The following is a 26,670-nucleotide window of genomic DNA, read 5'->3' on the forward strand; positions in this document are numbered from 1 at the left end:
CTGCCAAAGGTTATCAATCCAGTCAGCGCCCAAGCCCGTGGTCATCTAACCTTTTTCATTTGCACGCACAATCATGCCACTCGAAAACACGATTCCTTTCGGGAGCGTCTTCCGTCTGAAAATAAGATACGGGGGCAGCTTGTGCCCATCCGCAGTGCAACAAAGCATTGTGGTGACTAGTTTTTTTCATGGCCATAAGACAAAACGTGCACTTGCTTCGCCCCCTTCTTTTCAATGGTTGTGGTGGCGGGCATGTCAAAGTAGAGCGGCGTCTGATCGGCATTTCCAATCTGTCCGAAGTGGTAGTCGTTTCTATGGCACAACTTCAAAACGTACCGCTGAAAACTGCAATTTCTCTTCATATTCTTCTGGCAATTTCTGGCATATCCCTGTCCGCCTTTGAAGAGAAAAGCCTTTTCTTTTCATAAAACTTGACAGCCAGCACCTGCTCGCTTTGAAGTCACTCCACAATAGCCCTTTCTGTAGGGGCTAACTGCATCGCCCGTACTTTGAGCAGATAGGTTCTCACAGGCCGCTGCGCCGCTCTTGCACATATTTTGTGAGTAGATCTTCTATTTCGGCAAAGCGGCCTTGCTTCAGTCCACTGAAACCCTTCCTTGTTGCTTTGCTGGCGAAAATATTCTTCTGTTTGCGCCAGCCCCGCACGCAAATTTCGGGAACTCCGAACGCTCGTGATGCGGCCCGATTTCCGTCTGTCTCCGCGCACGTGACAACTTTCCTTTTAAACGTGGCATCATGGTGGACTCGGCGCGTTTTCGTAGTCAGCGCTTCCATGCTGACTGAATAAACACGGAAAACGGGAAGACAGGTGGTAAACTAGGTTACACCAGCACCTGGTTACACGTACAACATGGAGGTATGCACATGGAGGAAGCTACGGCAGCTAGGCTAGAAGTGCGTACGAGGCGGTCATTTTTCTAATCCCATACCTGCCAACCTGGCGATCACAAATCGGGAGACTTTTTATTCGCACCAACGGGGGGGGGGGGGGGGGAGGGGGAGGGTTGGATTCAGTGTTTTAACTTCCGGTGGGACCGGGGGGTGTTTCGTTTCAAATTTCAGGCACTGTTCATTGAGTCCTTTTGCAGGGACCATGCAGTAGCAGACTTTGCTCACTTCAAAAATTGGTCGGAGTAGCTTTGCTCAAAACTTGGTCCAGACTGATGGCCCTTCACTAGCAGCAGGTGTTGGAAGGTTGTGTTGCACATTGATGAGCGAAATTCAGTCCTAGTCTTTCGTGCCGTGCTAAAAATCCTCTCACACTCTGCATTGCTATGCGGTATCACAAGTAAATTCAGCATCACCTTAGCAACTCGGTGAAACATGTTTTCCATTAGTGTTTTTCATTTTTCCAACCACAGACTACTTCATGTCCCACCCTTCTACATTCAGAATGTCCTCTGGAAGACTGTACGCCTGTAGTGTGGCAAACTCAGCTTCGAGAGCAGCTAAAGCGTCTTCAGCAGATTCAGTGGAATCTCAGGGCAGCAGCTGAGGGAAACTCTGAATAAAGAAACGAAGACTCAAGAGTGATGCCTGTGAAATAAATTTCAGGTTGGCCACCTCCGCATTCTTTAGAGTTGCGTTTCAGAGTTGCGTCCACATCCATAAAGCTTCGCCTCGTCGCATTTCGGAAACATTTTCTGGAGAAGAGGCCCAACGTGGTCGCTGACACTAAGGAGTAGGTTGTGTTCGGCGAGGAATCCCGTAAACAGGCACTCCACACGCATGACACTGTCGTGGCAGTTGTTCCAGAGAAAGTTCACTATGTTGTTTTGCTGCTCAGCGGTGCCAACGTGGCTTTGATGCTTCGCCGTAGAAACGTGCAGTTTGAAGTCGCCTTTGCCACCATGAGGCACGCTGACGTCGCATTCACATGTTGCACAAAATGCAAAATGTTCTCCTTTTCTTGATGTCAAAAAGCACAGACATTCAGAAGCGTAAGATCGCAAAAACTTCTGCAAATACCTTTTCTTGGGCTCTGATAGTGCCATGGCATCAAGCACACTAGGTTTCTAACTTTACATGGTGCACCGCACACACGGCCTAGCCAACACTAATCATACACACAAACAGCAGTAACAATGCACCATGGAGGAAGGCGTGCATGAAATGCAAGAGCTACATTGGCTCTGGCTTTGGTAACCTTACTAGGCACCGTAGTCGGCTGCTTAGTCTATACTGATGGCACTAGTGCAGCCGTTGTTGGTGATGCTGATGATTACGATGTGGCAGCAGATTCCGCGGTGCTGGTTTCGCAGAAATAATTATTGCGTGAACAGAGACCACTTTTCGGGAGATATAAGACAGTGATCGTACAATCGGAAAGTTCAGCAAAAAATCTAGAGTCTCCCGGGCGAATCGGGAGGGTTGGCAGGTATGTAATCCTGACGGCGATATGGTAACGCAGATTTAGGGTTGTACTCGATTCCAACGTGCATGCAATTTTTGGACCCGTTTTATCAAAAAAAAAGGTAAGCGTTACATTCAAGTAAATACGGTAATTCACTTCATTCAGAAATGAGAAAATATTCGGTATTCAAACTTGATATGCAAAAGTAATTTCTCTTTAATAATATTTGAACTTGATTGAATTTGGAAACTTCCCTATTTGAACACCCCAATAAATAAAAAACCATAGAAGACACACAACGATGCACACACTATGTGAAGCAACAAGTAGACGTGTCTTCACAAGTCCAAAATCTCCTGGGTTGTGCGTCACTTCTGGTGCATGGTAATGGCAGCACTCTTGTTTTTAGCTTCTGAGATCGCAAAGTGTCGCCTATTGAAAGCTTTGTTACCTTAAAATTTTGCATTGTGCCTCCACTGTGTCTACACTATTAAGAACAAGATTTTCTTAAGATAAATTTCATTGCAGATGGCCTTTAGAAAGCATCTAAATAGCTTTCAACATTTTCAATGAACAGGTGCAGCAATCAGAGCACACACGAAATATGGCAGGGCTGCTATAACGGGGAGTCCACAAAACTATAAAAGGACACTTTTTTCAGCACCAGTAATACTTCCCTTCATTGCATGAGGAATCGAGCATTGCCTCTGAGGTTATGAGAGATGTATGTATGCGATATCCCAGTATTATTCATGGCAATTAGATAGTTTACCATCACAGGGTAGCAGTAAATTAAATGTCAATAGCTCGCATCAATTTATTTTTCTTCTGGTAACAGTTTATATAAAAACAGCGATGAATGCCACAGGAGCAATTGCAACTTTTCTCTGCCTGAGGCTAGCATGGCAGCTTTATCTGTGAAGCAAGCAACACGATTGATCGGAGGCATGACACTCAACTTTGCTTTCTTTTTGTCTTCAATGAAGCTGTTTTTGCATGTTGTGGGTTTGTGAGTTTAATCACTGCATAGCTTCATATATTTATTTTGCACGAAAAATATTCAAAATAACATAAGGCAACATTGACTGCATAAGAATCCATTGTGATCGGTTCTTAAGAGGGGAATTGGCAAGCAACTAAAGATCAAAGAAAATGGAAGACTCCTTCTCATTCTTTCGTTTTTGCACTTATGCAATTCTTTCTCGTAATAGAGTAACAAGTGTACATACCAAATATCTCTCATTACATTACGATAATAAACAATTCTACCTCCCCCCATATTGTCCAAGCACTCTAACATGGACTGGCGCCTCACCTCTTCCATCAGCTTCATTGGCAGCAACAGTAGGCAAGTGTACACAATGAGGGGAGTGTGTGGCAGAAAACATTCAAGCAATCCAATACAGTGAAACTGCACAATGAATTTGATTCAAAATATCTGTGGGATAATGTTAAATGAAGAGTTCCCTGCACTCATTGCATAAAATTCTTGTGCTGCAAGTGGTTTAGGGTACCTTTAAAGGAAAACTAATGCATTACAGGAACGATTAAATAATCCAACCAAGCCACAGCTGTCATCAAATTACTGGTTAAGCTGAAAATTTCCTAGCACAGTGAAATCTTGTTACTATGAACACCACATTAATGAACTTTTAAGATTAATGAACTTTTCAGAAATCCCTAGCTGACTTCTTATGGTTCCAATATAAAAATATTTTGGTACTACGAACTTCAGAATATTGAACTTTTCAGAATAACAATAGTTATTCAGTTTCCGTGTTATGTTGACAGTGCCTCAGTACTACGAATTAATATTCCGAAATGTAGGGATTCTTATATATTTCCGTGAATCTTTCACGGCATCCAAAACAGAATGCTAGTAGATGACAAAGCGCAGGGAAGTGGACGCCGCGTCACCCGGGTTTGGAAAACCTGAGACAGTGTTGCATGAAAAAAAATGTGAGAGAATTTTTTCTTATCTATTCTAGAGGCAACGATGCAGCAGGTTTTGCGAGATGCATGCTCCGCCCAGGCAAGTTTTGCCTAGCAACGGAGGAGTGTCTCTTCCTTCTTTTGTCCTTCTTTCTATGCACGCCTCTTTTGTGCTTTTTTCTGCAGCCATACTAGTTACCTGCGCGAAGAAATGTAACCTCCATACTCGCGAGAATGCCACACGGTCGCACTTTGCAATTTCCAGACAGTGTCGTTTACGCACACTTGTGCTTTGGAATAGTTCAGGTGTCCGCCTCGCCTCGAGTGAGACAGTTGCGGTGTCCACGGCAAGGAATGTGAAAACAAACAAACAAGAAACATTGCACTTTGGAAGCAACACGGAGCTTCCCTTTTGTCAGTAGTTTTCTCAGCATCAGTGTCTCCTTTACGCACATCACTCTTATACGGTGCTTTGGTGCTGCATGGCAGCGGAATCTATGGAAAATAGCAACAGCACGGGCCAAGTGCCAACAGCAACGTTTTCATGGATAGCTAAAATGGTGACAACTTATGAACTGATGGGTTAATGCGCGGAATGGTTAATTTTGGGGCTTTCACTATAACGACCTTTCAGAAAAACGAATGATTTTCAGCAGTGCCGTGTGATTCGTTATATCTAGATTTGACTGTAGTAAGTTTTCTTCTTTGTCCACCTGCAAACTTTTGGTTTTCTTTGCATTTTATTAGGCCCCAATTTTTTCAAATCTTTTTCCCCACTAAGCTTCTGCATCACATTCACTTCTTGCAGTTCTCCATAATGAAACAGCCATCTGACCTTTCGGCACAAATATTTACGCAGGCAGAAAGCTAATCTGGCGCACCAGCAAGCATTTTTTGTGCAGTACATCTGTATACCAGATATGGTCTCACTTTTAACTGAAATATTCAACAAAATACAGCAGCACTGGTGCTATGCCCATCGACGAGGCATTCGGTGTAAGAATTACCAATTAATTTCATTAAACTTTTATAGAATGACTTTCCCTGCGCATATATCACTGTATAAAGCTGCTTTTAACATTCTGACTTGCAACAGGCACTGGGTGTTGGGTGCACTTCAAGAGAGCAAGAAAAAAGAAGAAATAACAAAGCAGTTTGCGGAACTAGGGCATGTCATTAAGATTGTGCCCCAAAATGTGTGAAACTAAAGCATAGTTACAGTGAAGATGCCCACAGGTTTTACTTCCAACGTGTGCAATCTCACCTGCATAACTGTGCCGTAGAACATGTGAAATCTGTTTTTATTATAACCATGAAATCTGCTCTTCCAATAGTAGAGTTGCAAGGAAAGTCCCTAATAATAAGCAAGTTATCTTCCAGCAGTTGAGTACACATATTACAACATACCATATTTATTAATATCTAGGCCAATAGGTTTTTTTTTTTTTTTCAAATAATCATACACCGAACTGTAGGATCGGCTTAGATTCGAGAACTTTCAAAAACGCGCCAGTTTTCAATTCAAAAGGATAAATATGCTGCATAGCTAGTGCCATCTAGAAAAGTCAGTATCAGAGCCACTACTAGTCGCACCAGTAGCCAAATGAAGTACATGAGCGACGTCACCATTTTTACTTGTGCCGTATCGGTGTGCGGCGGGGCATTATCGTAATGGCACTAAACAGGCGATACTACTATTGTGCCGCTTTCAAACGAAACGTTGTGCTAGCTGCAAAGGCATCGTCAAATGTTCAAGTCGGGTGGGACTTCAGCATCGATGAGAAAAACGTCCATCGTTGGTGGAGGCAACGGGAGACGCTTTTTGCATGTTCCGCAGCAAGGAGATGACAGCAATAAGGAAGGTAGCAACGAAGCTAGCAGTGATGATGACATAGCGTGAGTTCGGCATGTTCATATTGACTAAATGGTGTTTTCATTTTGTGAACGCTGTCCTCACGCTTTTGTTCAGCCTACATTTGAGGTAAGCTTTCTTTTTTCTTTTTCATTTTGGACATTTGGGGGTCAGCTTAGAATCAGAGCTGGACTGGATTAGAGTAAATACGGTATTTTAAAAGTGGCACCATCAACAACTATGCTAAGCAATAACCAATTGGCCCTAATCTGAGCCTTGTTTTTCATCCAACATCCTCCTTGATAGAGCTGCTCAGTGCCACACTGGTGACAAGAGTACCGAACTGTAGCCACAAACAGCACAAAAAACAAAACCACGCATTGGTAGTACACTGGCATGCTGTTCCCCAGAGAGAAATGCAACAAAAATGCAAAAACAGCGAATGGAAAACCAACAGCATTGGTCATATCCATGGCTCTACTGTTGCGATAGCTACTCCACTGACTTCCATGATGATGATGATGATGATGATGATGTATGCTTTAGGTTTTGATTTCAGTTTTACTAGCGAGACAACTTTATAGGAACTAAACATTCACTTTTATGCTCCCTTTGGTGCAAGCTCATCAAAATTGTGCACTAAAATGCACTTTTCGAGCAAGGTGGCGCAAAGAACTGCTCTTTGCAAAATTAGCACTTCTGTTGTATGATTGAGTTCTTGAATGCACTTCTCCAAATAAGCTTGTAATTGTGCATAAATCCTATTATCGTGTCCCAAACTGACTATAGAAAACCAGCACAGATGTAAGGTATTCCCTAACAAGCTTATTGGCGGCGAGGAGTTACGGAGTCGCCATCTATCGGAAGCGCCTCGCTGGCGTAGTATGAGGGATCACGTGGCGCGCTCCTCATAGGTTTTGCTGTCAGCGCTCACTGAAAACACCACGCGCGAGCTCTCCCGGACATTTCTGTAAGTACTTTCGAAACGAGAGAAGTTTATTACTGTCTAAATAATAATCTTGGACAAACTGAAAGCACACAATCGTTTACAGACGCTATCTCTTTACCGAATACGTACAGTGAACGCCACTGCGCGCGGTCGCCGCGATGGAGTCTCCCGAACCGGCTTCTTGCGTGAAAGGTAGGTAAACGCTGAGAGCAAACTATGTGAAATATGTTCTTATAATGTTTGTATAACTAAATGGAGCGTAATAGAATGAAGCCTCAATGCAGCGATCGCACAGATTCGCAGCGACCGACTGCGCGTCTGCATGCTTGTCCGCGCACTGTTTCGTTTTCTCCGCGCGCGCGTTTTCGTACCGTGCCATGAGCTTTAGGCCGCAGAATATGAGCATTTGACAGTATACAAGCAACCATTGTTGCGTGGGCGCTATCACAGCTGTTAAAAAATAATTTCATTGCAGAGACTTCGACGCCTACGGGGACTGTGATTTGCCGTCGCGACAATTCATTCTTTTTTTTCTTCTAAATTCTTTGACCTTTCAATACTATTTCTCGAGTTGCGTCGCACTGTATGTTTATCGGTGTTCTCAGCGTGCAATTTCCCGCTGCTCCTTTTTTGTAATTTAGTGCATTAATTCATAACACAAACATGACAATATGCCATGCTTTCTTTAATAGCGCTTCTTACCGCTGCCTTTCCACTCCACTGAACTTGCCAGTATCTATAGCATCGACAAGTTCATAGACCAAACCATCACGACATTAGTCGGGCAGCGGACTCGGGCGAGCGTCTCAGTCCGCGTTTTCAGAACATCGCAGACCGGGCGCCGTAGCAAAAATCTTCCTCGAGTCTGTGCTTGCTGCATACCCGTGTTGTAGCCGATGACTGTTTGCCGGTTTTATGTTTCGCGAGCCAAGCTTCACGCAGCTTCTTGACCTGCGGCTACGTGTGAATAAGGCTGACACCGGCCTCCGTTACGTGCGTCCGGCCCTGCGGCACCGAGCAGTAGCCTACCATGTTGCGCCTTCAAAGGGAGCCACTACCTATTGTAGTGCTTTCAAGCGTTGTAAAGGAGACACTCGAAGCGGGAAAATTTCGCCACTAAATTAGGACCGCAGCGTACGAGAGAATTTAAACTCGTTTTCAGCTCGCTTTGGCGCGCCAGAAGCAGCCGACGCGGCCGACATGTCCACGTGATCCCTCCTAGCACGTCACGCCGACGGTGGCGCCAGCTTTTCCAGTGGTGGAGCTCGAGGCCAATACAGTTTGCATACAAACACACTGTTGTAAAAAAATAACAGATTAAAAGAGCTACACAGGTGCAAATGAAAATGACTAAATTCACTTTGATGGTAGGTAGGTAACAGCAGGTATACAATATGCAATGCTTGCAAGAAATCTCACAGAAGCTGGTGAAACCAACAGGCAATAGCTGCGCAATACTTTTGAAGAATGGAATGAACAAATGCCAGGAATCTGCCAGAATGATAGTATTAAGAAATCCTCTTTCCCTAATGAGATTCATGACGATGTTACAGAGGCCACAAAGACTCACTCACTACTTAAGATTTAACCACTTAAATACAAGGCAATAGTGGCCCTTATCACAGTCCTGTCTCTATGAAAGCTACTAGCTTATGCATAGCATATTCAGGACAAAGGATGTGCATACCATGTCCTCGGGAATGGCGGCAAAGTTTGGCACACCCAGCACATTCGTGCAGAATCGGTCGCTGAGTGCCCGGCCCACATATAGGTAGAGGCGGTCGACTGTATCCAACGCATAGCAACCATGCCTGTCAATATTTTCAAAGGACAGCTGCAGTCGTGGTGGCTGGCACACCAGTGTTCCATCATCCAGCTCCAAGGCGTCCTGCAGGAAACAAACACATGGCCAGTAATCCTGGTTTTAAAGTGGTCCGACCATGCTTTTTAAAAAGACACTAATGGCAAATGTTTAGTCAAATTATTAACTCTCAGGTCATGTTCCATTTACAATTTATAAATGATAGCCAACCACATTTCTCACTAGCAATTTTTAGAAAACTTGCAAGTCTGGTTCGATTTCAGTACAAATAGAAATGTGCACTGTTTTAAAGATTACACCTGTGCCTCTCCTTTAGCCATCACAGACTTTTTGAGATGCTTACCAGTCATTTGGAGACCACCTTTAATGGCTTTTCTTAACACGATAACATGCCAGAAAGCTTAATTCATAACAACAAAATCCTGTTTATATGCAGCTGCCAAGATTATGCTGTATAGGTAATATATCACATGACAGACCTAACAGAACTTGCCCTTTCAATAGACAATGCTAATCAATCACATTACTTTCAAGCTGTCTCTCCAGACCTTGAACTCCTCAAGTTAACTGGTCACAATCTCATAAACTCATCAATGTTAACTGCTTGAGAATGTTTTGTGACAGTTCTCACCTAATCCAGTAAAGAAATGTGATCAGGATAGGTACACTGTGATGAGGCATTTTAGCTGCACACCACACAGTATTCAAAGGTTGTTTTTTGTGGCTAAGGCTTGGCATATTGAAAACCTCTTTTGGATTTTTCTATAATTTGATGATGATGATGAATGTGGTGTTTTCTGGCGCAAGGGCCAAATGAACCAACTACTCACGTAACTTCATGTCAGAAAAAAAAATTTATAGAAATGCACATTCATTATTTGCTTCCATGCCTGACAGTTTAAATGCACACTGCCTGTGAGTACAAGGGCAGCCACTGCCCCAGCAAAATGATACATGGTACCCGCATCACCTTTACAAGCAACAAGGCTTGAACGCAACTATCACATATAAATTTCCATTGGTTGCTCGAAAGAAGCACCGGTCAGCAGGGAGTAAAGTGCGCACAAAGCAGGAACAGGTTCTCTTGCTCCACCAGTGGTACAATCCACTGGTCCCAAGTAAGTGCAAAAAATGAATGCGCCATAGGGTGCCCATTTCCCTGCAACATTTCTTAATGCTGGAGTAGTTGGGGCAATTCCAGCAAATCTTTCTTACCATGGCAGGAAAGTACCAGTCTTGCATTACTCCACACCTCCTGCCAAACTTTACTTTTTCCTTACTGCTTTATACAGCATTCATTCATTGTCAGCCGCCATTTCTGTTTTGAAATCTGCTGAACACAGGCAAGTGATTGGCGTTTGCTGCTGTAGGGCACATCTTTGATGCACTCACTATCCCAACAACAAAAAATTGAATTCTAAGGTTTTACATGCTAAAACCACGATCTGATTGTGAGGCACACGGTAGTGGGGTGCTCCAAATTAATTCTTACCCCCTGGGGTTCTTTAACGAGCACTCAAGCATGGTACACGGGTGTTTCTGCATTCGCCCTCATCGAAACGTGGCCGCCGTGGCCAGGATTTGATCCCACTAGTCGCTAGCGCAACGCCCTAGCGACTAAGCAACCACGACAGGTCACTATCCCAAGAGTGCTGTCAAGACAGATGCTGCCACCATTCGGCTCACCACGAGGTCAGGCAAGTGTCTGCTGACCAGACAAGTTCTAATTATCCAACAAAATCCAGTTTTCCGATCAACATAACAAACGTTGTGACCCATGAAAATGTGTGGACATTGGCTGGGATTGAATTAACAAAAAAACTGAATTAGCCGCAGTCAATTAATGGAAGCCTACCATACATGCATTAGTGGGTGATATGACCTGCCATTTTTAGTCAACTTTGCATCACAACTGATTTCTGAAGCTTTAGTACACACCAACGCTACGGGGATAAGAACAAACAACCCTTACGGGCCTGCAAAACTTTCAGAAATACATTGGTGATAGGCCCCATGCACCATAACTCACCTGGTCATCAAGCATATGTAGAGGATACAATGCTGGATAGATGTAAGTCATCAGGTACGACAGAGGCATCATTTTCATCTGCTCCATAGCAAAGACCCGTTCATCCAGCTTGGTACTAATGCCAACACGAAATGCTGTCTGCAATACATTAGGAGAGGCAGATAGTCCACATTCACTGAAGAATCACAAGAAGAAGGCACTGATCTTACAGACAGCACAAAAAGTTCTGCTCAGAAGTGGTGATACTTAATGCTGCAAATATTGTGCAGGTAGTACATTATGGTGTTTCAGTTGAGCACTCAATTTGCACAACGGCTACATGGACACTGGTCACCCAACGCATTCTGAGCATGGTTGCCAGTACTTGACGTGTCGTGGCACTCTATGTAGAATGTCATATTGTCGTCAGTGCCTTTAGAGAAAACGAATGCACAAGCATGTCATAATTTTATGCTTATCTTGAGCACCACAGCTGTAGAAGTGCACTAATGTCGTATAGTAATTACAGTCGACTCCCGATAATTCAAAGCCGCTTAATTGGAATTTTCGGTTAATTAGAAGTGAAGTGCTGGTCCAGTCAGTTTTGCTTGTAATCCTATAGAAGAAATCGCTCGATAATTCGAAGTCCTCATCCAGTAATATTGCTTAATTGGAAGTTAATTTTCAGCCGGGATCCTCGAGGTGACCGTCATTCTTGTGCAATTTTTCAAGTGTTGCAACAGTTCCGTGCTCCGCGTTAGTGTCATCGCCACCGCAGGCGCCCGCAACACCATCCTTCTTGGAGCGGCGCGATTATTCATTGCTACGGCTACTGTGGCCTCCGCGATCAACTCCGGCGGGAGGCGAAGCGGCTCCCGCCGGAGGCCACCCGCGGCTGATCGCGGAGGCCACGCAGGTGCCATAGGTGCACGCAGCGCTGCATACTGGCAGTGGCAAGATTGTGCGAGATTAGTCTTGCAGCATGCGCAGCGTATGCGTGTGTTGGTCGAGCGCCTTTGTGCGGGAAGCTCATAGGCTAGGTTGTTCCACGAGTGATTCGGAATTGACTGTACCTAGTCGCGCAGTTTATAGCCATGGCAAACCGAGGCTCATATCGCACGCTCGACCTGCCAACGAAAGTCGAGGTTTTGAAGGAAGTTGAGAAGGGAGGTGCCGCCAAACAAGACATAGCGCGGAAGTACGGGATCAAGCCGAACACGCTCTCTAACTACATCAAGAACAAGCGCACAATAATGGATGCATTTGAGAACGACAAGTTCAAGACTTCTCGGAAGCGAATGCGCACCGGCGCTTACCCAGAGTTGGAGAAGGCTCTGCTGGTTTGGATTAGGGAGGCCAGGAGCAACAAACTTCCTCTCAGCGGAGACATCGTTGCGATGAAAGCCCGAACGCTTGCAGCAATGTTGGGGATCGATGACTTCGTTTCGTCAGATGGATGGCTGACGCGCTTTAAAGATCGCCATGACCTGGTTTTCAAGAGCGTGTGTGGTGAAAAGGCGTCCGTTAACCAGGAAACATGCGCCACGTGGAAGGACGGAAAGCTGCGTGAATATCTCGCTGAATACAGACCGGAAGACATCTTCAATGCAGATGAGACTGCACTCTTCTATCGGCTTCTACCAGAGAAGACCCTGACATTCAAGGACGACGACTGTGCTGGGGGCAAACGCAGCAAGGAGAGAGTGTCGGTGCTGATTGCGGCAAACATGACTGGCACGGAACGATGTCGGTTACTTGTGATCGGGAAAGCCGCGAAGCCGAGATGTTTTAAAGGCGTGAAGACGCTGCCTGTGGACTATGAGGCGAACAAAAAAGCGTGGATGACGGCCGAAATCTTCATGAGCTGGATAAGCAAATTGGACCGCAAGTTATCTGCTTCGAACCGCAAGGTGTTGTTCCTTGTCGATCACTGCAGTTCTCATGTGAATGTGCCAGCCTTGAGTGCAATACGCCTCGCATTTTTGCCTGCAAACACAATGGCTGTTTTGCAGCCAATGGACCAAGGCATCATCAAGAATGTTAAAGTCCTGTACAGGCGGCACCTCCTCAAGCGCATGATTTTGTGTATGGATAGCTCCACAAAGTACGAGGTGAGCCTGCTTAGTGCCATCCACATGTTGGCGCGAGCATGGGATCGTGTGCAGCAAGAAACAATCGCAAACTGCTTTAGGGCTTGCGGTTTTGTGGCAGCTTCTTCGAAGGATGCCTCTGAAATTTCAGCGGAGGAAGCGTCAACAAGCGAGCTTGACGGCACTGATTTTGGTGATGCTCTCGGGGACGTCAATTTTGAAGATTACGTCGCCGTAGACAAGGCGGTCGAAACGTGCGGTGCGCTGACGGATAGCGAAATTGTAGAGATTATTCGGCCCCAGGAAGCGACCCAGGAAAGCGACGATGACGTTGAAGGCGAGCCGCAACCTAAGGCTGCCGATGTAGCTGCGGGCCTTGCTCTTGCGGAGCGCTTCTTTGCCGCTGAAGCTAACGCGGAAGAAGCGTTCCGCCACATCTACAGCCTGCAGAACTTGCTTTCAGCAGCGCGATTCGGCAAGAAGAAGCAAAGCAAGATGACCGGCTATTTTTCTTAGAGAAAATACTCGATTTCGCCACAAATAAAGTGCTGTTTTTTGTGTTTTGTGCTTAATTGGAAGTTCGTTTAATTCGAAGTTTTTTGCGGTCCCCGTGAACTTCACATTAACGGGAGTCGACTGTACAAACAAAAGGAATGTAGCATTTGAGCTGTGAGTCTTAGAACATCATCAACACAATAACCAACAATAAAACCTCAGCCTGCATTCAGACAATGCAGACAAAGCAGAAATAAGCACCAAAGCATGCAAATGCAATCTAAGCATGACAGTCAACAAAAATCTAGTGATGGCACAATCTTGCAGCCAAAATTGAATTTTTAAATGTGCTTTTCAATGCAATGAAAAATTAAAACGAAATTCTGGGGTGTTGCATGCCAAAACCACAATACAGTAAAACCTCGTTAAACCGTACCCACTTAAACAGTTGTTTCGTTTCAAAAGTAGTAAAGTCGGATCCCCAACTCAGCGGCCATTGAACATAATGCATTTTGTATCCGCATAAACCGTACCAGCTTATTGCGTACGTATAAGTTAACACGTAGTGTTTCCACTTTTCGTCGCGCAATCCCGGCGGTGCGTCCCCATCGGGTGGCCCGGCAGAACAACAAGCCTCAGAGACCAGAGCAACTGCCTCCAAGCGACCTGTGTTTTTTCGTGTGAAGCCACATCAACATCATTTCAGCGTCGTGCCTGCGAGCATTGTGGCGTCGTGCAAGCTAGGACTCACATCATGCCGAAGCTCGGATAAAAAAACACCGGGTACTCAGCATAGGAGAAAAATTAGACATAGTTCGTGCTATCGAACGTGGCATGAAGAAGTCGGCGCTGGCACGCGACAGGGATCTAGCATTGACTACGGTGTTGCCTCTGTTGTTGCCGAAGTGTCTCCTAACGGCAGTGATGAGAATGACACGGAAAGTAACAGCACGGGCGATTAAGGCCCAAGAGTGGCAGAAGCTGCGCGTTTTGTCAGCTCACTGAATATGGCGGCAACTTATACCCCTGTCACATTGGAAGTTTCAATGTCATTCGAATCAAATGGCATTAGCGTCGAATGACATTATTCGGCTGCTACACAGCGATATTTAATGCTATTAGCACCGAATAACTTTCACAATCGAATGAGTTCGAGAAACTCATTCGGCTTTGCACTCGGAGGGAATATGTACTCTCAACCTCAGAAACAACATAAAACAGGACAGTGTTCGCAAATTAAAAGCCGTACTCGTAAAAAAATAATAATTTTTCCGTGTTTTAATGAACTTGTTACTTTAAAGAGACAAAATCTGTACAGCAGGCTGTCGCAAAATGTTGTTACTGTCCAGCTCAGCAGCGTCTGGCCGCCGCCCATGCCGCCGCCACTCTGCTCGTCAGCTATATTGTAAACACTCGGGCGCCTAGTTGCACGTTTTGGTTAATCAGGCATCAGCAAGCACTTTATGTGCACTTATGCAAGCACTTTATACCTACCTTGTTCTACTTAAGTCACCACGTTTTTTTGGGATGATCGCCATTGATATCGCCACCGAATGACATTAATTTTTTTTAATGTAGCACCCCTACGGGCGAATGACATTCATTAGACCGAATGCCCTTCAATTCAAATGACATTCAAACGCCCATATCATAAGAAGCCAACAAACACTGACACCAAGGACAACATAGGGGAAATTACTTGTGCTTAATAAATGAAATAAAGAAACGATAATTAATGGAAATTAAAGTGGATGAAAAAACAACTTGCCACAGGTGGGAACCGAACCCACAACCTTCGCATTTTGCGTGCGATGCTCTACCAATTGAGCTACCGCAGCGCCGTTTCACCATCCACTTTCTTGGGTATTTATGTGTCCTAGTAGAACCCTGGGAGTGTTAGCCAGCGCCACGACTGACAGACCTTGGCGGCGGACGTGGAACGTCTCTTTTGCCGCAGGCGTCACGAGAACAAGATCTTTTTCCATAATCCATACATCTGCCCCTAATGCCTTTCCATAAGTGTACATTGGTCCATATTGTAGAATACTCTACAACTACGTATTCTCACTTTTCACAAGCTTCCATCAGTTTTTCTTTTTCCGGTTTTGTCCAACTTGTGTGGGTCATCCTGTGATCAGAATATTCCAGTAGTCGCCTGTTCTTTTTCAGTTGTAGTAATTTTCAAACAGCTACTTCAGTTATAAAAGCCGAGTTTATATGTCTGGACATGGAACTGCAGCACTCTGAAATCAACTTAGATAACAAGCAAGTTTTTCAGCAGCTGCAGCACACAAATGTATCAAAATGCGCAAAATGAAAGTGTATTGCTCTGTTGGAACCACAAGAAAAGCTATTTTGCAAAAAGAAAGGTCCCATTCTCCAGTACTCACATGTTTCATTAGTGCAAGCACATAGAGCGGCACAAGGCGGGCACAATGGGGGATAGGCAGCCCTAATGCAGCCGCTTGACCAGAATTCAGGGTAGTCTTGAAAGCTTGGATCAGGTCCAGGCATGCATTAACCATTGCCTCTCGTGCATCCACGACAGACGATGAAAGGCTCCGGTCCACCGCTGCAAATGCATAAGCAAACCAGCACAATATGCTTCAGGTCCATCCTCTGAGCTCCAGCATTATCCCATAATTTTCCGGCTGATCTTATCCTTCAATAATGCAAAATATTCACTGTACTTTTATATGGCTTAAGTTTTATAATGTGTGTATGCTTTACATTTTTTACAATTAGTATTACTGCCAGTATGCACGGCTTATCTCAAGAAGATGGCCTTTCTGTTACCATCCTTGATAGGACTGACAGTGTACCAAGAAATAAATCAACATTTCTTCATACACAGCTTCGCTTGCTCATTCTCTCCAAAAGCGTGTTCAAGAGCTTACTCCCCCCATTACATTTTAGGTAGCTAAGGAATTTGCACATGTGGTTTGGGTTTGTACATGCTAAATTTCATAAGGCCTACCACCCAACTGGGTGCACTGGAAAATAATCGGAACCCACAGAATAAAGTGTCCTGAATATTGCAGTGTACGGAAACCACCTCACAGGTTTGCAGCCTCTCATATAAATCTCAAAATGGTGGGAGACAAGTAATGGAAGGTTTACTGTAATGCCTCATGATATAGTGTGCTTGCTGCCCAATCAGCCTTCTTCAGGTGAGCTCACACACCTGCCATTTTGGTAAAAAACAATGCCATATGATCTCATTAGAACAGTAATGCGCAATCAGAGGTCTTCTTTTTCCGTTAATACCAACCACTGAAGTGCAACATCTCTGACAAGTGAAATACTAAAGAGTGGTGCAGGTGAATTCCAGAGAATAATGGGATAATGTGCCATGCCAATTCAATTGTGTGGTTTGTTTTCTACCAGTTCAAGTACTTGCCCACCTTTTGTTGGGTGTGTTCTCCATGTGGAGCCAGCACATGCCTTATACACAAGGAGCTTCGCTCAAGTGCTCTTTGCATCTACAAAAAGCTGATTTTTATTTCATTACATGTGCCTGCCAAAGGTTGCGTTGTGAAGGTTAGTTTAATGTGTTACTGGGTATAAATGCACACTTACTCAAGTAATCATTAGTCTAAAAGACTAATGAAAAAGCCGTCAATCCCATCAAAGAGGATCATACTACCGTGGTGCATTATGCCTTTTAGACACTGTTGTTTCCATGACATGCACTGCTCATGCGATCACTCATCTGCTGCTGTTACCACACACACTTGTACACTTCTCTGATTAATATGCTTAGTTCAATACTAATTCTAACTTTGTAAGTCAATTTCCAACACTGACAAAAGCTCAGAGCGATTAAACCATACCTGTGCAAAGTTTAAACTATTAACCTTTATAACCTTACTCATTAAGTTTCATCTCACTGCATGCCATTCTACCAAACCCTGCAGCACATCAATTTCTTGTGCCTCCCCTAACTAACCGACACATTACTTTTTCCCTAGATGCTACCTTCAATGCTTGTCAGTAACCTGAGGAAGTTTTGGAAAACTGTAACAAATATTAACGACAGTGAAATTGTACTTCTTGACACTGATGGCCTTCCCATATCTGCCGGGATGTGTACAACACTTCTGAATGAAAACTTTGTCTGCAATTTTTCAGCTTTGTCTACTAGCACGTCTGTTTCGTTGCCTATGCACAATTATTTGCCTATCTGTCCAATAAAGATAGAAGCTCCTGGCATTGTAAAACTGACTGAATCCCTCCCAATGTCCTCTGCTTGTGGTGCTGCCAAAGTCAATTCAAGATTTCTTAAAGAAACAAAACTATGCTTCTCTCTCTTCTCGGGCAAAATAATTCAGCAATCTTTGAATCAAGGTGTGGTGCCTCATGCTTAGAAAGAGGCGAAGGTGGTTCCACTACGTAAATCAGGAAGCAAATAATCCATCATTAATTACCGACCTATTTCTCTCACTTGTATACCATGCAAGATTCTGGAGCATATAATCTTCTCTAGTCTGGTCACCTTAACTCATTCTTCACCATGTCACAGCATGGATTTAGGAAATCGTTCTCATGCGAAATGCAGTTGCTCTGCATTACCCATTCCTTACACGCCATTCTAGATTGTGGTTCCTGGGTCGATTGTATCTTTTTGGACTTTTCCAAGGCTTTTGACAAGATTAACCACCACCTATTACTCTACAAGCTTAGCAGCATAAACATCGCCACCAAAATTCTAACTTGGATTTTCTTTTTAACTAAATCACTTACAGCACGTCATTGCCAATAATTTTACCTCACCGTCGCCTCCTGTTACTTCCGGTGTGCCCCAAAGGTATGTACAGTTGATTCTCATTACAACAGACTCGGATAATCCAACAAAAAAATGACACGTTTATTCGAAGTCCGTAATATCCAAAACGCCTCACTTCCGAAACTTTGGTCGCAATGTGTAACAATGTTACTGCTAAGAGCGAGTGCCGAACAACCACAGTAAAAAAAACAAAAAAAGTCAGTTTCACCCAAGAGGCAAAGCATAGATTGTGATAGCAAATTAGTAGACAGCTATGCGAAGTAAGAATAGTATATCGTTTTATCAGCCGTAAAAAGTTGTAAACATTCACTTACTAACTAAATTAAGAAGCACGGTGTCACGTGCACACAGGTAAACACGAACACATTTCGCTCGATGATTACAGAAAGTTAGTGTCAAAACGTTGGAGTGAGGAAGCTTGGCAGCAGCAGCGGGCGAATTGACCTTCATGCTGTCTCTTTCTTCAACACGAACTAAATAGAAAAAAAAAATGCACAGCGCATACGAAGCTAAAGCGCAACTAAAAGCACAGCGCATACGAAGCTACCGGCACGGGTGCACTTTGTCCACATCGCAGATCACTTTCAAGATATGGCGCCCGCACGGACGCACACTTTGTCCACATCGCAGACCGCTTTCAAGGTATGGTAACCGTGCGGGCATGCACTTTGTCAACATCGCAGATCGCTTTCAAGATATGGCACCCACATGGCCACACCGTAAGCAGCAGCCACCGGAGTAGAACCTCCCCCTCTCCCTTGCCTTCCCCTCGCGCGCGATAGAAGACTGCGTGCTTCCACCCCGCCATCCTTCCTCGTGCACACGATATTGAGCCGCGATCGTCAAAACCTTCGCAAGTCAGCTGTCAGCCTGTGTCGACATGGAAGAAGTCCATTTTATATGCCCGATTTTGAAAAAAGATTGCCGCTAATTTCGTCCACTGTAGCCGATAATCCGTTGTAGTGTGGTCCGTTAAAATTGAACTTCGTTGCATTAATAGAATAGGTACAGCAAAGTAAGGTTGAAATGTGGTCTGTAATATCCGAAAGTTGTATGCGGGTCTGTTGTAACAAGCGTATTGAGTCCTCTACTTTTCCTCATCTATATTAATGATTTACCCGATTGTTTAAGCTCTTTGATTCGCCTCTTCGCAGATGACTGTGTTGTTTACCACGAAAATTCAAGTAACCTAGACGTTAGTTCTCTGCAAACTGATATCTCTAATATTGCTTGTTGGTGCAGAACTTGGCACATGGAACTAAACACTAACAAATGCAAAGTTTTATGCGTTTCATGCACTAGCAGACCTGTTATCTATACCCTAAATAATGCTCTAGAATCTGTTAATAGTTCTAAATACTTGGGAATTCATATAACATCTGATCTAAGCTGGAACCATCACATTAACCACGTTATTAACAATAACAGCGTGCTAGGATACCTACAATGTAACTTCAGTCATGCTCCTATATATGTGAAACTAACAATGTATAAAACACTAGTGCACCCAAAACTTGAATATGCGTACCCTATTTGGCACCCCTCTCAATCACACTGAACTTATTCTCTTGAGATGATACAGAATAATGCAACATGTTTTATATTATCGAACTACCACCGCACTAGTAGTGTCATGCCGATGAAACACGCCCTTTCCTTGTAGTCACTTATTTCACGTCGCAAAGCATGCCGTCTTGCGCTTTTTCCATCCCCCAGTTTTGATAGCTCAATTCGTTACAACCCCATATTATTGTTCAATCTGCTTAGATCACAACAAGGTACACGTTACTACTTGCCACAGTACCGCTTTTTTTTTTTATTCTTTAGTCCCACGCATGTCCAATGATTGGAACCACCTTCCCTCCGATATTGTTTCCATTTCAGACCATGACTTACTTTGTGCAACCATACACAATTACTTATTTGATGATGTGTGAAGTGTGTATATACGTGTGTGTTCTTTTATATGCTGTTTTTTATGTTGCACCTTTATTCAAACTTTCTGTTATGTTAGCCTAACATTGCTTCCTTATATGTATTTTAGATGTTAGTACATTTGATATCTTGTATGGTTACTTTATGTACCCCCCCTCCCCTCTGTAAAGTTCTGTGCACTTGAGGGTAAAATAAATAAATAAATAAACATCTTCCCACATTCTTGATAAATTTCACTTTGATCCAATTTCCTGTTTTCATAGGGCTAATATTTTAGAGCCACAGATCTGTATGGTACCCTACAATGAGTGCGATGGAACTTCTTGCGACCTCTATTTTGGACACCTCTTGAATGCATTCAGCGCTGATGCCAAGAACCAGTCATGGAATACCCAAATATCTGCTTATGGCTAAAGATACAAGCATACTCTGATCACGGACACCATCTTGGAGGAAAAACCCATGTAATGTGGCAGCTGCCTACTGGCGATTTCCCAGAGAACTAGAAATAACTATGCTGCATCAGAGAAGTTTTGTTTCAAGTGACAACTTTACTTTATCAGAAGGCAGCATCACTGCTACACAGAAGTAGCAATTACACGAGGTGGCACACATATTAGTTCCCTGTCCCTGTTTGAAAAACAGACTGAATATCTATCATTCTGCAGTTTCTCCAATTTTGTGTGTGTCTTCTACATGCCTTTACATTTACATACCACATCAAGAAATAAAGCATTTGGTTGTTGGCCACTGCTTTGTCCTTGTGTGATTCCTTCTGTGTCCTGTGTGGCCCTGTTAAATCTCTTTACCAATGTAAGCTAGTGTTTAAAAAAAAATTACACGCAGGATCTCCTGTGGGAGTTATCTAAATGATGTGTAAGCATTTGCTGCGAATCAACTGCTGTTTTGTCATCATATGCTGCTGTGTTGGTATAATTACGTGAAACACTGTGAAAGAATCGTGAAACAGAGAAGCGTGGTTGCAACACCGAAATATTAAATGAGATCAGCATGAGGCGACGAAGAAGAGGCGAGTAGTAGCAATGTTCACTCGTGTTATTACATTTGATATATTGTATGATATCTAGTGCATTTTGATGAAGCCATTGCTTCGTGGAAGTCGAGCACTGGCCAATGTGTGCCGTAGTATGTGGCGTAATTGAACAGTGTCACGTTTGGCAGACCTCATGCATAGACGTGGTTGATAACACTGCCTCCTCTTGGTGCAAACCATTACCAACCGCGATCAACCATACTCTGACGGCAGCTGTGAAGATCCTATCTTGAAAGCGATCTGTGATGGGGACAGAGTGTGTCAAGGGCTGATAGCTTCATGTGCACAGTGTTCTCACTGCTTAGTTCACATTGAAGCAAGAGGCAGCACAAAGGTAAATTTGCTCACTGCTGCATGCTATATCTTAACCCTTTGACGGTCAACGACGTAAATATACGAAGCCGTGAACAAGTCCCAAAATGGTCGATGCCGTATATTTACGGCGCCGTCTGTACGTTTAAAAAGCGTGCCGATTTCCTAACTTTTTATTTTCTGTCATGTGCTGCCACTATGTGGGGATACAGGGAATTTTTTTCGCGCGCCTCCCTCTCTTGGTTTTCGTTGCATGGTTTGTTTTAGCGCTAGTTTGCTCCCGCGCGTCTATATGCTACCGCTCGCGCGTGCGGGCAGCCGTTTGAATTTTGTTTCGCGGGAGGTTTCGGCTTTTTGCGCTTGCAAAACTGATGGCTATCTCATTCCTAATCGCTCAAAGGGCGACCGCTTGTTTCTCGTTCGTTTAATGCTCACAGGGGTGCGCATAGGAAGGATGCCGCCGTGCATGCGTTTCCGTCTCTTTTTTTTTTTAGGACTCACAAAACTAATTGCCCTAGCCAGTTGGCGATAAGATGAAGATTAGCGGAAGTTTGTCACACGTGTTGCTTTTTTTGATGGGCACACAACCAAACAGTTTTCTTCAGTGCGCGCACCTATGCAGTTCGATTACGCTATGGACGTACGTATTCGTGTAAGAGCAGACTTGCGAAATATTCTCGTGTGCGGATTTTCAAAGCCTTTAACTATGTGCATAAAAATGCATCAAATTTTTATTTCTGATAAGTTTATTTCCTTTTTTTATTGTTGTTATTCATGAATGGAGAGTGCATATATACCAACACAAAATATTTTTTTCTCGCTTTACGGTCACCCTAGAAAAATTACGGTGATTTTTTTTCGAAATAAGTCCCAAAGAAGAATTGGAATCTGCAATAAAAAAAAATCAACCCTGGACAGTCACATATGGCGAAAAAAATCGACCCTCAAAGGGTTAAAAGCAATCTTGTCTTAGGTGACCGACGGACGGGTTTCTTGGTTGGGTAGGCATAGAAATGCTGACACATTTAAAATAGGTATTCTCAAACAGTTATTTATATGGTAGGAGTCTTGCATACCTAAACAACAAATGGCCTACGATGCTGTAGTGGAACTAGAGGAATAAAGACCCACTCACCCATCTTGCAGAGCATGCCCATGACTGCTTCCTGGTCTACAGATCCGAGGATGTCTTGCAGCATTGCAGTTACTGGAAGGCACAGTGTGTGCACCCGAATCCGTCTTTCACCTGGATGGACAGTGACACAATGGAATTGAACCATGGTTTCACTTCCTAAAGCATACACAATACAACTGAACTTACATGAGAATTAGGTTATGAGGTTTGAAAATCAACATTATGGCTTAGCTGCTTGATCAAGTGACAAAGGCCTGCTTGCTTAAAGGGACACTAAAGGTTGATATAAAGTCAACGTGGACTGACGAAATACCATCCCAGAAACATCGAAACACTTGTTTCATGCGAAGAAGAGACTTATTTTAAGAGAAAATGCGTTCTGAAGCGTTCGCGTACCTCTAGCGCAGTTCAAATCGCCCGCTCTCCGATCGAGGAGTAGTGGCGTCATGGTCTCATAGTGACGTTGCACAGTCAGCGAGTAAAACTGCACCCGCAGACAGCGCTACGGCTTTTCTGTGCAAAACGCAAATGCACGGCCAGAAACAGAGCCAAGACAGAGCCGACAGCAGCGCGAAAGCGAAACTATGGTGGCTGGTGGAAGGGAAAGCGCGCGACGATAAGCTGGTTCTTCATTTGAAGATGCCAACTTTGATGCTCGTTGCAATGGCCGACCCTGACAACGGCCTATTGGCTCGCGATGCTGGGCTCGACTTCAGCGATTTAAGCACTGATGAACGTGACCTGCTGCTGAGGGCTCGTGCTGCCGGCGTCGTTGCGTACTACTACGACGGCAACTGTATGTCATGGCTGTACATATTCGCACATTTGTAGTTCCTTCGTGAAAACCAAATGCCGCACTCACCGCCCAGTCTTCGACCTGCAGTTGTTCTTGCACTTCGGAGAATGCAGGCAAGACCGACGGAACAGCGCTACGGGAAAGCATTGCTTTGAAAGGCACTCCACACGGCTTCAATAAGTCGGCGTTGAACTCGTAATCCTCTGGACGAAAGTGCAGCGAGCACACTATGCGATTTTTCGGCTCTTTGCCAACGCGATGTGGCAGAGGTACGGCACTTAACCCCTTCGAACGGAGAGGTTCAGTCGTTGGCACACAGTAACGTTGGATTTGTCGCTGCAACTGCCGTCGGCCAAGTTCCGCAGACCGTTCGCACATCCCACAACATCACATGGACGTGGCATTCTCACTGCTTGTTCCAAATGCAAGTTTCACGAGCCAGCAGAACCAGCACAGCACAGCACAATGCGATAGCGAAACAACTGAAAATCCAAAGCGCGCGTGGCGCAAAGTCGAGTGCGCAGAGTCGAGCGAAAACGAAACCTTTCGGCTGCCCATACTACTGAAGGGTAACGTCAAAATGTTATTTTTTCTTAGAATCGAATAGAAGTAGACAAGTAGCATTTTCTTCCATCTTATAAACTAATGAAATGATCTTTTTAATAAGAGTAGTTGAGTACTAGTGAATAAATTATGATGAGGAGTGCCTTCGTCATCGGGCTAGTACCGGAATGTCGCTGGCGGGTCTCAAATCGTGTCATGCCTTTACCTCAATTTCTCGGTTACTAAAGCTCTGCTCGCGATAATATTGACACCTTAGACATTCTAGAGCATTGCTTTATCACTTTACCTTGACTTCATAGTAACCTTTAGTGTCTCTTTAAGCCCAAAAAAGCGCAATGAAGTTGCCACCATAAAAGCAAGCTGCTGCAGAGGTGCAGATTAAAAAATGCTCTCATGAAATTTGAGCAAGAACAATCCACCAGTGAACACAAAACCTTCTATTGAAGTTGCTAGAATGAAAATGTAGGTCACTTCATTACAAAGGATGCAAATTTCTTATTAGTAAACCAGGCTCTACAGTAGCCTTTTTTCATTTCTATTCAGAATTTAAATTGCACACCCATCTCTCCCGTTCTGTTCTCTTACCTCGACTGGACGTGTAAAGTACAGCCGCCTGAAAACAGGCAAGATTGCAGTCAGCCAAGCTCTCTTCAATGGCTATCTGCATGCCAAAACCTGCATCTGGGTTAACATTGGGCAGTGACAGCAGGTCTGTCGAGCGCACAAAGAAGTTGCCATGGAACGTGTGGATCACAAGTCCTGTGCCAGATGGAGAGTGAAGAAAAGCAGTTACACAGCAGAAATTAACAGTTTTCTGTCAAGTGCATTTCATAACTTATGGAAGTCACACTTCAGAGAGCAAAAATTTCCTGTTATGCTTGCTGCACAAATTTTTTTAAAGTTTTCAAGTTCTCACATAATAAGCACACAACACAGCATAACAACTTCACAGTTAGTCTAACCTCGATATAATGAACATGGACATAACAGATTATCATATATTACAAAGTAAATTTCAAATGTGTCTCATTGATATCAGTATGCAACGAATTCGTACTGTCGACTTCCGTTAATTCGATCTGGACGTGACCGACGAAACTGGTCGAATTATCCGGTGGGTTGAATTAAACAAGTCAGGGAAAGTGGCGAAACATGCCATTGATTCACTTGGCAGTATTTGACTTTAAAATTGAAGTTAGCTTCTCCGCAATACAGCCGTTTTATGTGGTGAAGCATACTGATCTGGGAAAGGTGCCACTGATAGGGACATAGTACATGTTCCTTGATTTACGCAAGTACATGCACTGTCTCCGGTCACAGTACGAGCCCCGAGACGCCTACTAAGTTTAGTGGCAGGCTTTCAGATTTTTAGATAGACCCTCGCTCTTTTGTCGGCCTTAAAAGTCCCTTCGACTTTCGAAGTTTTTTCATCTTAGAGGCTGCCTTTTCACTAGCTTTCCCAAAACACAGATGGCTTTTCTCCACTTCTCAGTGCACGGTGTGTGCACGTGCATATAATTAAGGAATGTTAATTCAGGAATTAAGGAAAGAATACATTTTGTTACTGCTACTGCGTGTGGTTGAGCTCTGTGTCGCCAGGTGGCTGCACCGTGCAGACCATTCACATTTGCACTTCTGCTCATCGCCTGAAACGGCACAGTCAAACGGCCAGGCCCTGTCCCCTTGTGCTTGCATTTACCCGAATACTGGACTTGCGAAACACTATTGTGGTAGTAATCCTCCGGTGTAAAGTGATGGCCGCAAATGCACAAATCTTGGCGCTAATTCGATAGTGACAGTCCAATGTGCTGCAGCCAGTCCGCTCGTCTGTTGCCTTGAAGAGGGACACGATGTCGCAGCTTGACATATTGCTAGTCGCTACGTTTGCAGCCCACAACGCAACTAAGTTGAATCATGCTGCTTGCGAAAAGACTGAGACTGACTCTGACCGCGGAGCTCTCGTCAAAATGGAGCATGTTGTAACACAATCAGGCGACGTTTGCTGTGTCCCGGAAATGCTTAAGTGTAGTGAGAAATTGTTCTTGTGCATTCTTTCTGTTACTTTCTTTTTATAGAAACAAATTAACTAACATTCCAACGATTATGAACAACATTCCAACTATTACGAACAACAACACGCCCTGGGCAGCCAATCAGATATCTTGCCCTACTAACGTCATTGGAGCAAATGACGTCAAATGGGTAGGGGCGCCTCAAAATTCAGCCGAGCAATGTACTGCGATCGGTAGCCATGTACATTTTTAAATCCTTATAATAAATTGCACGCTTTATGCGGAGCGCTTAGGTGCGTCAGTTAATGATCAGAAGGACCTACTCTAACGACTCAGTACGTTTGTACAAAATCGTCAAAATCGTTTCAGGGCCCCTTTAAGTTTCGTGTGGTTTGAGGCTAGTGAAACATTAAAAACAAGCCAACATTAGCAAGACCCGATGGCTACGACACCGATAAACAGGGGGGCGAAGTCCTATAGTAGGCTTCTTGAAAGCAGATTTTCGCTTACTTCAGCCTGTTTCTTAAACTTCGTCAATAAATATACATAGCATA

The 26,670-nt window shown here is 44.0% G+C and overlaps 1 protein-coding gene and 1 non-coding gene across 3 annotated transcripts in view; both read right to left on the reverse strand.

The window, feature by feature from the left end:
• Sec24AB (Protein transport protein Sec24AB) overlaps nucleotides 1–26,670 on the reverse strand; it is a 152,044-nt gene that overhangs the window by 15,493 nt on the left and 109,881 nt on the right. For both annotated transcript variants that reach the window (XM_075690742.1, XM_075690734.1), the window contains 5 exons: nucleotides 24,690–24,863; nucleotides 22,745–22,855; nucleotides 15,913–16,094; nucleotides 10,959–11,096; nucleotides 8,795–8,995 (listed from right to left, as the gene is read on the reverse strand). In XM_075690742.1, coding sequence (XP_075546857.1) covers nucleotides 8,795–8,995; nucleotides 10,959–11,096; nucleotides 15,913–16,094; nucleotides 22,745–22,855; nucleotides 24,690–24,863 — 806 coding nt within the window. The remainder of the gene's footprint in view (nucleotides 1–8,794; nucleotides 8,996–10,958; nucleotides 11,097–15,912; nucleotides 16,095–22,744; nucleotides 22,856–24,689; nucleotides 24,864–26,670) is intronic.
• On the reverse strand, nucleotides 15,288–15,360 carry TRNAL-CAA (transfer RNA leucine (anticodon CAA)). The gene has a single exon. It is a non-coding gene; the product is annotated as a tRNA-Leu (tRNA).

This window comes from Dermacentor variabilis, chromosome 1, assembly GCF_050947875.1.
Source record: "Dermacentor variabilis isolate Ectoservices chromosome 1, ASM5094787v1, whole genome shotgun sequence".
Classification (NCBI taxonomy): domain Eukaryota; kingdom Metazoa; phylum Arthropoda; class Arachnida; order Ixodida; family Ixodidae; genus Dermacentor; species Dermacentor variabilis.